The sequence below is a fragment of the Gigantopelta aegis genome, chromosome 8 (genome assembly GCF_016097555.1).
Source record: "Gigantopelta aegis isolate Gae_Host chromosome 8, Gae_host_genome, whole genome shotgun sequence".
Classification (NCBI taxonomy): Eukaryota; Metazoa; Mollusca; class Gastropoda; order Neomphalida; family Peltospiridae; genus Gigantopelta; species Gigantopelta aegis.
The window spans coordinates 30,611,631-30,624,256 of record NC_054706.1 but is presented as its reverse complement, the minus strand read 5'-3'; the positions used below and the strand labels follow the sequence as shown (position 1 = coordinate 30,624,256).

General features: G+C 37.1%; 1 protein-coding gene across 2 annotated transcripts in view; it reads right to left on the bottom strand.

Annotated features, from left to right (window-relative positions):
• Positions 1-2,161: 2,161 nt before the first annotated feature.
• LOC121380095 (chitotriosidase-1-like) overlaps positions 2,162-12,626 on the bottom strand; it is a 40,251-nt gene continuing 29,786 nt past the window's right edge. For both annotated transcript variants that reach the window (XM_041508847.1, XM_041508848.1), the window contains exons 8-12: positions 11,376-11,498; positions 8,727-8,872; positions 6,228-6,310; positions 3,724-4,056; positions 2,162-2,387 (exon numbers count right to left, since the gene is read on the bottom strand). In XM_041508847.1, the coding sequence (XP_041364781.1) occupies positions 2,215-2,387; positions 3,724-4,056; positions 6,228-6,310; positions 8,727-8,872; positions 11,376-11,498 (858 nt within the window). In that variant the 3' untranslated portion in view covers positions 2,162-2,214. The remainder of the gene's footprint in view (positions 2,388-3,723; positions 4,057-6,227; positions 6,311-8,726; positions 8,873-11,375; positions 11,499-12,626) is intronic.

Genomic DNA, 12,626 nt, shown 5'->3' with positions numbered 1-12,626 from the left:
TACTGCATGTATAATCTACACCCCATTCGTTATTATACTGCATGTATAATCTACACTCCCCATTCATTATTATACTGCATGTATAATCTACACCCCATTAGTTATTATACTACATGTATAATCTACACCCCGATTCGTTATTATACTGCATGTATAATCTACACTCCCCATTCATTATTATACTGCATGTATAATCTACACCCCACCCTATTCATTATTATACTGCATGTATAATCTACACCCTGATTCATTATTATACTGCATGTATAATCTAACCCCCATTCGTTATTATACTGCATTTATAATCTACTCCCCATTCATTATTATACTGCATGTATAATCTACACCCCGATTCATTATTATACTGCATGTATAATCTACACCCCCATTCGTTATTATACTGCATGTATAATCTACACCCCGATTCATTATTATACTGCATGTATAATCTACACCCCGATTCATTATTATACTGCATGTATAATCTACACCTCCATTCGTTATTATACTGCATGTATAATCTACACTCCCCATTCATTATTATACTGCATGTATAATCTATTCCCCATTCGTTATTATACTGCTTGTATAATCTACACCCCCATTCATTATTATACTGCATGTATAATCTACACCCCGATTCATTATTATACGGCATGTATAATCTACACCCCCATTCATTATTATACTGCATGTATAATCTACACCCCCATTCGTTATTATACTACATGTATAATCTACACCCCCATTCATTATTATACTGCATGTATAATCTACACACCCCATTCATTATTATGCTACATGTATAATCTACTCTCCATATTCATTATTATACTGCATGTATAATCTACACCCCCATTCATTATTATACTGCATGTATAATCTACACTCCCATTCATTATTATACTACATGTATAATCTACACTCCCATTCATTATTATACTGCATGTGTAATCTACACTCCATATTCATTATTATACGTATAATTCGCATTCCCCATCCATTACTATAAAATTTATACACATAATCTGGAATCCACATTAATTATTATACATATAATATTACTCCCCATTCATTACTATCAACTGACAACCCTGCGAAAAGACAGTTTATGTTTTTAAATATAGATATAATATGCACTCGCCATTCGGTAATCCATTGTTATACACATAATCTATTATCATTAATCATTAATATACATATATTCTACGTCTATTATTATTATTATTATTATTATTATTATTATTATAAATATTAATACATGTAATATACACTCAACATTCATTATTATAGAAGTGTTTCTTTGTTGAATTCAGACCCATGATAACGCTGTATGTGTTTTAGTATAATTTTTTAATTTAAGTTGCTACTAATGAAAAAAAAATGTAGCGGGTTTCCTCTCTATGACTGTTTAAACATTAGCATATGTTTGACATCCAATAGCCGATGATCAATAAATGAATGTGCTCTAGTGATGTCGTTGAATAAAACAACTCTAACTTTCATGATGGAAGATATTCGGGTCAATGGTACTGTACTCGCTTAATGTGTAACAAATCCCACGTGGAATTAGTTTGCGTTTGTCGAGGTCCAGCTATTACTCCACGACTGGCATATTAAAGGCTGAAGTATGTGTTGTCCTCTGTCAGAAAAGGATATATAGCATATATCTTGATGTTCATCAAAACAACATTTTTAATAATAATAATAAACGAAAGCGGGTTTATTCAGATAATACACATTTATAGAGCATTTTAAAGTTCCACGTTCTATATAATGAGAATAGGTACGTACGTATGTACGTGTTTATGTTTATGTGTATGTAGAGATCTGTGTATGCGTGCATCTCTCTTTGTATTTGTCTTTCTCTCACAGTAGCTCCGTCTCTCTCTCTCTCTCTCTCTCTCTCTCTCTCACTCTCTCTCTCTCTCTCTCTCTCTCTCTCTCTCTCTCTCTCTCTCTCTCTCTCTCTCTCTCTCTCTCTCTCACACACACAATCACACACACACACACACAATCACACACACTCGAGTGTCCTCTACCCTTCCCCTGTTTATATGGGGAGAGCTAGAAGACACTCGAGCTAACTCATGACAATCTCATTAACTTTTAAAAAAATAATGTCAAGACCGGATCGAAATAATAAAGTCAGTAATAAATGTGGATATTAAAATTCTACTTTATTTATATATACATAAAAAAAAATAGTATCAGTTAGGGCGCACACTTGGGGACGTTGACAGGGAAGTCACAATTGTGGATCTGGTCGTTGTAAACCGTTCCAGGAGCGCACTTAAAGTGGAACTCTCTTCCTCCGGCGCAGTCCACGTAGTGATTGCAGTCCGCAGGGTCGGTGTGGATGCCGTCTCCAAATTTGGCGCAGAGACCTAAAAACAACAGGTAAAGGTATGTCACTAGCGTTGTTTTGTTTTACATAGCCGAACATACAAACATTAGCCTAGTGTTGGTTTTGCTAGGAAGTTGGGGGTGTATACTCCCCCGTAAACTTTTTAAAACCAGATGTTCTGAAATGCAATTTCCTGCATCATTCTGCAAGTAAAATACATCTCTTCCTTAAGATTCATTACCAATAATATTTTTGATTCAGAATTACTGAGTGGGCTACGTAGCCTTTTAGATTCCTCCCCTGCTCCGCCGTGCCTGCGTTTGAATGGTCTTGAAAGTAATCAAATAGCACAGTCTGACTGAAATCAGCTTCCACTGGTTTACAGGTAATAGTTATAGACCAGTTGAGCCGGTTTTAATGACACTGTCAAATCGCTAGGATATATGCACCTACGTATATATATATTATATATATATAATGGTCTCTCTCCGGTATTAGTCAACACCTCCTGCAATCCAATCTAATTAAAATTAGCTTAACTATTACATGTGGACCTAACAGCAGCCAGTTGGAGCTCATGTCCACCAATCAAAACCTTACTTGCAGAATCATGTCAGTGATTTTAAAATAATTTGAAAACATTCCGAATTATCCTGAAGGTATACGACATGTTTAATGTGAATTACGAATGCCTTATTTAGACCAGTAGAAATAATTTTAATCAGATTGCTAACAACACTGCGTAGTCTCCAATGTCCAAGTAACATTTCGTCTGTAAAAAATAATTTAAATATTGACCAATCACATTTCGCCTTTTATAACGTTATTTGGGAGCATACAAATTCTAAAAATATCGGGCGAGTCTATTTTAGTGGCCACAGTACAGCGAACCATACCAATACGTACGGGATGGATTATCAGTCTTCAATTTTACATTACAAATTATTTATTTATTAAAAAAACTAAAAACTAAATCAGTCTTCAGTTTTACATTACAACTTATTTATTTTATAAAATAAAACATGTTTTAAGGCATTCGTAATTCACACGAAACATGTCGTATACCCTCAGGATTATTCGGAATGTTTTCAAATTATTTTTAAATCACTGGCATGATTCTGCAAGTAAGGTTTTGATTGGTGGACATGAGCTCCAACTGGCTGCTGTTAGATCCACATGTTAATTTTAATTAGATTGCCGGTAATCGGTAATGCTTTGGAGATTGCAATGGATGTTTTAATTCTCCATTGTTTGTTTGTTTGGGGTTTTTTGTTGTTGTTGTTGTTTTTTGTTGTTGTTGGTTGGGTTTTTTGGGGGTTTTTTTTTAGGGGGTGCCATATACATTTTCTTTTTTACAGGGTTTAGGGCTATCTTACCTGATCCACTAGGAGGCATCGTGACGTGCATGTTATGTGTTGTACGCTGGGGCGTGTCCGTCATCACGTGGGGCTTGTGCGTCAAGAAGGGCTTGTGGGTCGTCTTGACAACCGGAGGAGTCTGGGTAATTTGTCCACTGCCGCAGTTGTAATTCTGCGGCCAATCACAGAGCTTGTTGTTGGGGTTGAAGACGAGACCGGAAGCACACTTCACGTTGAAGGACGTCTTGGAGACACATATGTAGTACTCCGTGCAGCTGTCCGGGCTGGGATAAAAGCCGTCGGTCTTGTCGAAACAGCTGAACTTACTAGCCTGGTGGATAATCGGTGATTCTGAAACAGAAACCCGTTTGATAACAAAGACGCTAGATAGCAATGAAAGCCGCTAACCCTAGTTTTAGAGTTATGTACCTTGGATAGCGAAGAAATCCGCTACGGTCTCACTACACAGATCACTTCCTAATTGTGATACAAGTTATGGTTCACATATTCACTTATAGGAAATGGTGAAAAATTAAAACAATATGTATGTTTAATGGTAAGCCTTCTGGCTGTATTTTGCCCATGCTATTTTGTAATATTGTGCATTGACCTCTTGGGACATGAGTGTATAGCGTAAGAGACAGCCGGAGTGAATCGGTTAATGAACCACCTGTTCGGACCGGTATTACTGCCAGATGCGTTCATATAGCAAAAAACTGAGACAGAAATGTTCTCAATTTTGGAGTATGCTTATATAATGTATGTTCGCAATGGTGTATGTTGTTAGTGCCAACGAGAACCCGTTCTATTGGCAATCTTCATTTGAAGTTGGGCAATTTAACACGAGTTTTAATGGCAGATGACATCTGTGTAGTGAGACCTAAAACCATCGATAGCAATTAAAGCTGCTAACCCTAGTTTTAGGGTTATGTACCTTGGTTAGCAATGAAAGCCACTAACCCTAGTTTTAGAGTTATTTACCTTTAATAGCAACGAAAGCCACTCCCTTGTGTACCCGGCGTGCAAAGAGTTCGCTTGTTGGTTTTGCACAGATCCACGTTTGAAGGCTAATTATTTGGAATAGGAAGTAAATTCTTAAGCTTAGTGACAGCCAAAGAGATATTTTTTAAAAAGACAATTGGTTTATCACCAGCAGTGTAATTTTTAAACAAGCTGTTTTTGTGAAAAAATTTAATAGCTAAACCTTTATTCAAATGAGGCTTTTTGTAAAGTTTGATGAGCAAAGTTTCCATAAATATATCTATGATATCCGCCAACTCCCGCTTGGGTGTGGTTTGTATGGATGTGAACATTGGCAAAAATGCACGCAGAATCATGAATTAACACAAATATTTCACTAAAAATATTTAAAACAAGTCCTCTTTATAATCATGACTCTTTTTGTAATTTCCTTGAGACTAAAAATACCTGTATCTTTCTTTATTTTTAAACCATATGTGGGCATTTAGAATGCCATGGGCTGGTATGCATAAATCTCAGCTGAAGATTCACAAATAACTGTGGTCTCCTACCTAACCCTAGTTTTAGAGTTATGTACCTTGGATAGCATTTAAAGCCGCTAACCCAAGTTTTAATGATATCATTTAAAGCCGGGGTTTTTTTGTGTGTGTTTTCTACTCTATATATAAAAAAAGAAGATAAAAATCAGGATAGTGACACCCCCTCCTCTAGAGATGGTGTCCCCCACTCAAGATGTCGTTCCGACGGAACTGCTATAGCAGAATAACTACTACTACTAGTAGTAGTAGTAGTAGTAGTAGTAGTAGTAGTAGTAGTAGTAGTAGTAGTAGTAGCAATGGCATGGCATGGCACTGACATTTATTTTACAGGTCTGGGTTTACCTCGGCGTTTCTTCCTCTCTGGCTACGCCCCAGGGTAGTAGTAGTAGTAGTAGTAGTAGTAGTAGTAGTAGTAGTAGTAGTAGTAGTAGATGACGTCACCTCCAGCCCTCCCCTTATTGATATTAATATGTAGGGGAAGGCTAGAGGAAACTCTATGTAATGCTTTGGCAATCGTTGACAACCAAATGGTCGCAAGCTATTGTGTGTAAAATACACTTATTGTTTTCATAAATCTGATGCCACAGAGCTTCAATTTGATTATTGTCGAGTGCAGTCATGACATTAAACTTAAACATGTTGCTAACCAGTAGACCTACCAACGCCACACGAAGAAACACACTTTGCGCTGCGTCACAACAAGAAAGTACAGAGCAGGGCCCATATTTTCGAAGCAATCTTAGCCTACGAAATCGTAAATCCATCTCTAACTATGACGTCACTATAGCGTGTAGTGTAGTGACGTCACAACCTACGGTGGTTTTACGATTCCGTAGCGCTAAGATGGCTTCGAAAATAGAGAGCAGGTTCATTTCGCATAGGGGTGTCAGGTTCCTTCGTGTAGCGTTGGTACTGTATCAATATCAATAAGGGGAAGGCTGGGATTGACTCAAGGTATAGTAGTAGAAAAGAATACAATTTTTAAATATTAATGCATCTTACGAGTAGACGCTGGACCGGGCGTGGCGTGGATGCCCTGTGTTGTTTGATGATGATCTGGCTTCGGGGTTGGAGGTCGCGTGAACCTAAACAATGAATCAATGAATGTTTAACGACACCCCAATACAAACATATGGATCGGCTATCGGCTGTCGGAAAAAGTAAGTACAGTCAAACTTCGATAACTCGATGTCTGGAAGTTCGAGTTTTCGAAGGTCGTTATTACTAGTTTGTATAGCAACTCGGCAGGGACCGTCGCTTCAGATCGAGAGATCGAAGTTTTCGAGAGATCGAAGGTGGAGTGATCGAAGTTTGACTGTATATGTAAATATAATTTATATAATTATATAATGTAAAACCACAGTGTAAAAGATGTGGGGGAAAAAGCCTAAATACAAATATCAAAGTATGAACCTAACCAAGACAGTCTGTTATCAGCACATCAACCCCACTAGTCATAACTATACTGTACAAAGAAAGAAACACGAATATTGCAATATTGGGGGTTTTCAAGAAAAATTTAAAACAAGACATGGATAATATTAATAGACATAAACAAATGGGATTCTAATTGAATAATTTTAAATGAATTAAAAACATTAAATTAATATTCGGGTTTCTTTTGGAGTTCCGTGTATTTAGAATGGTCAGTATCAGGGCCGTAGATAGTGGGGTGCAAGGGGGGCAGTTCCCCCCCCCCCCCCCCCCTACCCCCGAAAAAAAGTCCAGAAAAAATATAGAAACTTAAAGAAATTTCTCTTCTTAACCGTTTAAGGAGTTTTATCTACTATTAACTACTGTTGCCCCTGTGATGTTAAATATACACGGGATTTACCCCAACTATGAATGAATGAATGTTTAACGACACCCCAACACGAAAAATACATCGGCTATTGGGTGTCAAACTATGGTAATGCAAATAAATAAAGTGATGATAAACATCAATATAAAAATTCAAGATTTAAACAAAAACAGTGTAAAGAACTGTGCAAAATCACAAATATCACAGATAGATACTGAATTTTACTCAAAATTTCAATTTTGTGCTGTATTGGCCATTCTCAAAGAAAATGTTACACCCCTGCACGGTGAGGTTACAGCACGCGCAGGGGCCCAACTATGAAGGGAATTCCATTTGAGAATTTTCTCAAAGCAATATGTATGACTTAAAGTCGGAGACCTAACTTTTAGCTCGTGAAAGAGGTCACTAAGTTTAGATAATCTACAAACATGCAGCACATCTGGATAAGGTTTTGACAGAGAGCAGCTAAAGTCTGTGATGTGTAAACGGGGAAATATCGTTTAAAAATAACTAAAGCTTGTCTCTATAACAATTACTTCTCAGACGAACGCGCGTTTTTAGATTTATGAAAAATGCATTTCGGGACATAACAATAACCTGGGTGACCAAAACCACTTCAGGTGTACGAAAATGAATATTCTAAATAATAAAATGTAAGTACTTCTAATTTAAATTATCAAACACGACTTTAAAAATGATAAATACGTCTAAGTGTTTAAAAACCAGGGTCTGTCACTTTAGCTACAAGTTTGTCTCAGGTGGATTTTAAAAATGATTATAAGAATATTTCTCCACTCCAGAACATTCTTAAAACATCCTAAAAATATTTATAAATAGCGGCCCTGTTTGTCACAGACACTCAAGATACGTCAGTATTATATAAAAGTTAAAGATTGTATTGTACATAGAGAATAATTGTACATAAAGAATAATACACGAGTGACCATTTATCTCACAACGAGTTGTTTTAAAATGTATCTAACGAGCGAAAGCGAGTTTGATATGTATTTAAACAACGAGTTGTAAGATAAATGGTATCTGACGGACAAGAATGTATTATTCTATTTCTTACATATCCTCAAAAACCAGGTTTTAAGCAAATTTTAACATCTTTTTCGACTAAAAGTCATTTAGAGCCGTTGCACTTGTAACTAACTTACACGTCACAAACCCATGATTGTCAGGTTAACTATACGTCACAAGGCAATCGATTTCCATCGTGTAGGTTTTCACTGGATGTGTGGCAGTGGTGACCTGTTCATCACCTAGGAGCAGCCAGTCGTATTTCTTGAAATTGTTAACACACGCAGATGTGTAAACAACCATGTGCTATCAAAAATAACGCATTGTGTTCTCACCAACGGGTGTGTAAGAATAACTTACTAAGAAACTGATTTATTAATCATAGCTTTTAAGATGTCAAGCATTTGGTAATTGTGACAGGAAGTGTTTAAGACGAAGTCCCAACATTTTCCCAATAGTGACGAGGGTTCGTTTGTGTGTACTTTCCAATATTATAGTAATTCAATTTAATATAAGGCAGTTAAAGGTTTCGTAGAGATGGCTATTCCGTAAACACTGAAGGACAATCTTTATGCTCTGAAACATTTGGCCAATATAACCGTAAATAAAATGTGTTGAGTCCGTCGTTAAATAAAACATTTCTTTCTTTCTTTCATTTGGCCAATCTGTAAACTTACACGGATCCCCCCGTGGAATCACACTCGTGTTTGATTGCATGTAGTAGCGGGTAGGGCCCGTTTCCGCAGATGGTACCTTTGAAGTCATCCAGATCTATTGCCCATATCATGACTCCTCCAAAGTTATGTGCTTTCATGTACTGGACCTGAAGAACAGGAAGTAAAAGGATTATTATTATTATTATTATTATTATTATTATTATTATTAAAACAAATGTAAGTCTCAGTCGGGGGTATTTTAATACTAAAACATTTCAGATATGTCATAATCTAGTTTTGTTTTCACCCGGTACTGCCATATTCTTCAATTTCCATTGCCTATTGTGTGAAATCACAATACAATTTGTTTCTCTATATTGACACTCTGTTTAGTTGTACATTGTATCAAAGTACGTGACGTGGGTTGCATGTTCTATCATGGCAGAGGAAGAAAGATATATAGTCTATTTGTATTTATATAATGGGTGATCAAACAGTTCTTGGCCTATCTAAGTAGGGTGCTTTTGCATGACATGACAATGCAACACTGACAGATAACTATCGGGTAAGTAGCCAGCGAAGTAGGAATTTCGTAAGGAGTAATTCGGAAAATCCTGACTAATGTGTTGTCCATTAAGAAGAAGGTTTCACGAATACCGTGCTGTTACATCGGGACAATGCGCCTGCTCACACGGCAGTGGTCGGCATGGCTGTACACGATGACTGTGGCTTCTAGCTTATCGGTCGCCCGCCCTATTCACCAGATCAAGCACCATCTGACTCCCTAACATGAAAAAGTAATTAGCTGGCGCGAATTATACAGCTAATAATGATTTCAGTTTTTAGCACCATCTGACTCCCTAACATGAAAAAGTAATTAGCACCTTTTTGATTACCCCCTGAAATTTATTTTATTAGAGCAAAAAAAGTTTGTTTTATTTAACGACACGACTAGAGCACATAGAATCATTAGTCGTTGGCTATTGGATGTCAAACATATGGTCATTTTGAGACAGTCATGGAGAGGAAACCAGTTACAGTTTTCTATTAGTAACAAGGGATCTTTTATATGCACCATCTCACAGACATGATAGCACATACCACGGTCTTTGATAGACCAGTCATGGTGCACTGGTGCACTGTAAATAGCTCAATTGGCCCACCGACGGGGATCGATCCTAGACCTACCATGCATCAGGCGTTCGCTTTAACACTGGGCTTCGTCCCGCCCCTTTTATCTGAGCATGTCATATGTATGTGTGTGTGTGTGTGTGTGTGTGTGTGTGTGTGTGTGCGCGCGCGCGTGTGCGATACACCCCAATACAATATATACTGCTGTCAGTGTATACAAAGACAAGACCGTTTTGCAATTTGGTACCATAGCATTGTACTTTACATTCAATGACGTGACAGTTAAAGGGACATACCCTAGTTTTTAAACGCTAAGGCATATGTTTGACTATTAGAGCCGGTTTTTTGATAACTGAAATCATACTTTATTTAGATTTTATAGTTTAGATTATTCATTTCTGTACATTCGAAGTGTCTTTGGTCATCCTGGTGTTTTTAATATATAAAAAATTCATTTATCATATTTTCAAAAACGCACGTGCGTCTGAGAAGTAACAGTTATGGAGTCGAGTATTAGTCTATATTTAGAGGGTATTTCACCATTTAAATGTCGCAAACTGCAGGTTTGTAGATAAACTGAACTTAGTGTTATTTTTCACGGGTTGAAACTAGAGTCTGTCCCTTTAACAATTTCAGTTTGTATCAATGCATCAATGACATCCAGTGACATATTTCATTCATTAAAGGCATACTGTCACAGATTTAAGGACCTTATTTCTCTTTTAATGAATAACAATTTAAAATTACATTAATTTTTACAGACCAAATCTAACTATTGTATCACTTTAACTACATTATGATGGAGTAAAATCCATGTCAACATTCTCAGCAATGTTAGTTTTTGAATTATGGACCATTGCCATAATTCAATTATTTTTACAAAATATCATTAATAAGTGGAGTATGGTGGTTACATAGATGGTTGAATAAAGTACGTTTAGTGACAAACCAACTATATATATATTTTAAAGTAATACTTTGTTAGGCCATGAAACAGGTCAGTGGTCTGTGACAGTATGCTTTTAAGTCATAAGGTTTCTTTTCTTTAAGCACAGTTACCAAATTGCTAAACCTTTGTTGTCTTAGTATACATGTGACCGGCCTCGGTGGCGTCGTGGTTAGGCCATCGGTCTACAGGCTGGTAGGTACTGGGTTCGGATCCCAGTCGAGGCATGGGATTTTTAATCAAGATACCGACTCCAAACCCTGAGTGAGTGCTCCGCAAGTCTCAATGGGTAGGTGTAAACCACTTGCACCGACCAGTGATCCATAACTGGTTCAACAAAGGCCATGGTTTGTGCTATCCTGCCTGTGGGAAGTGCAAATAAAAGATCCCTTGTTGCCTGTCGTAAAAGAGTAGCCTATGTGGCGACAGCGGGTTTCCTCTAAAAAAACAGATTAAAAAAAGTGTCAGAATGACCATATGTTTGACGTCCAATAGCCGATGATAATATGAAAAATCAATGTGCTCTAGTGGCGTCGTTAAATAAACAATCTTTAGTATACATGTGCTGTTGGTAGTGCTGCGAAGTACAGTACCTTTGTTCTCAGACTCTGTTCGTCGTCGTACCCTACCCACTGGTCTCCGTGAACTAGATACGGGACGTTCCCGGCTTCTGCAATACGATGGACTTGGCCTCCATTTTTCTCCATTTCACAAATCTGTAAAGAAAAACGTGGTTTGAAAACCACAAACATATGGTGCAGATGTGGAGGGCATAACACTTCCACACTTTCCGTAGCAGAAGTTTTGAAATACCAAATAAACGGACTTAAAATGTCGTCAAATGCACTTTTATTTTTCTTGTAATGGATTCTACATGTATTTTTGTTTCACAATTTCGTTCAACCTACCCCGTCACCCAGTTTGACAGCATGCATGCATCATACATACAACTATAAAATACAAATACAGCTATTTCTTCTTCTTCTTCTTCTTCTTATTCTTCTTCTTCTTCTTCTTCTTCTTCGAACTCTCAGACAGGGACCCCAGTAGCTCGAACAAATGCTGTTGTGCCCTGCAGGTTTTCCTTGGGGCCCTTCGGTTTCTCCTTAGGGGTTCATCTGAAGACCAGCCTGCTTCCCTCTTGTCCTGGTAGTGGGGACAGTGATGCAGGAGATGATAGACAGTCATGGCGGCTGTACCACAACGACATGTTCCAGTTTCTCCCACTCGGAATTCTGTGTGCATGTGGTACGTGAGTCAACAGTGGCCTGTTCTCAGTCGTCTCATCATCACCCGGTTTTTCTCTTGAATGTCTATAGTAACTGTCTCTGCTGTTTATAGTCTGGGTAATGTTGGAACTATCGTGTCTATTGAACATACTGTAAGACAATCCCAAATTGGAATAAATTTCAAATCGATATTTCCACTGCAATTAAAGGCATACTGTCATAGATTTACGGATGTTATTTCTCTAAAAATTGATAATAAATGATAATTACATTAATTTTTGGAAAGCCCTCTTAATAATTCTTTTTTTATTCCTTTTTATATTCTTTTTTTTTTATTGTCCCCAGAATATAAAATGGCAGTGTCAGGGTTGGGGTGCCCTGAGCTCACTGTCTCACAATATTTTTTAAATTTCATATGGTATACACAGTTTTATATACATACATATAAATGGCAAAGTATATACACACGAATATATATAATCCACATACTTTATGTATATTGTTGTTGTTGATATTTTGTTTGGGTTTTGTTTTGTTTTTGTTTTTTTTGGTTTTTTTTGGTTTTTTTTGGGGGGGGGATAATTATTATTATCTGGGGCCAAGAAGGAAAAAAAA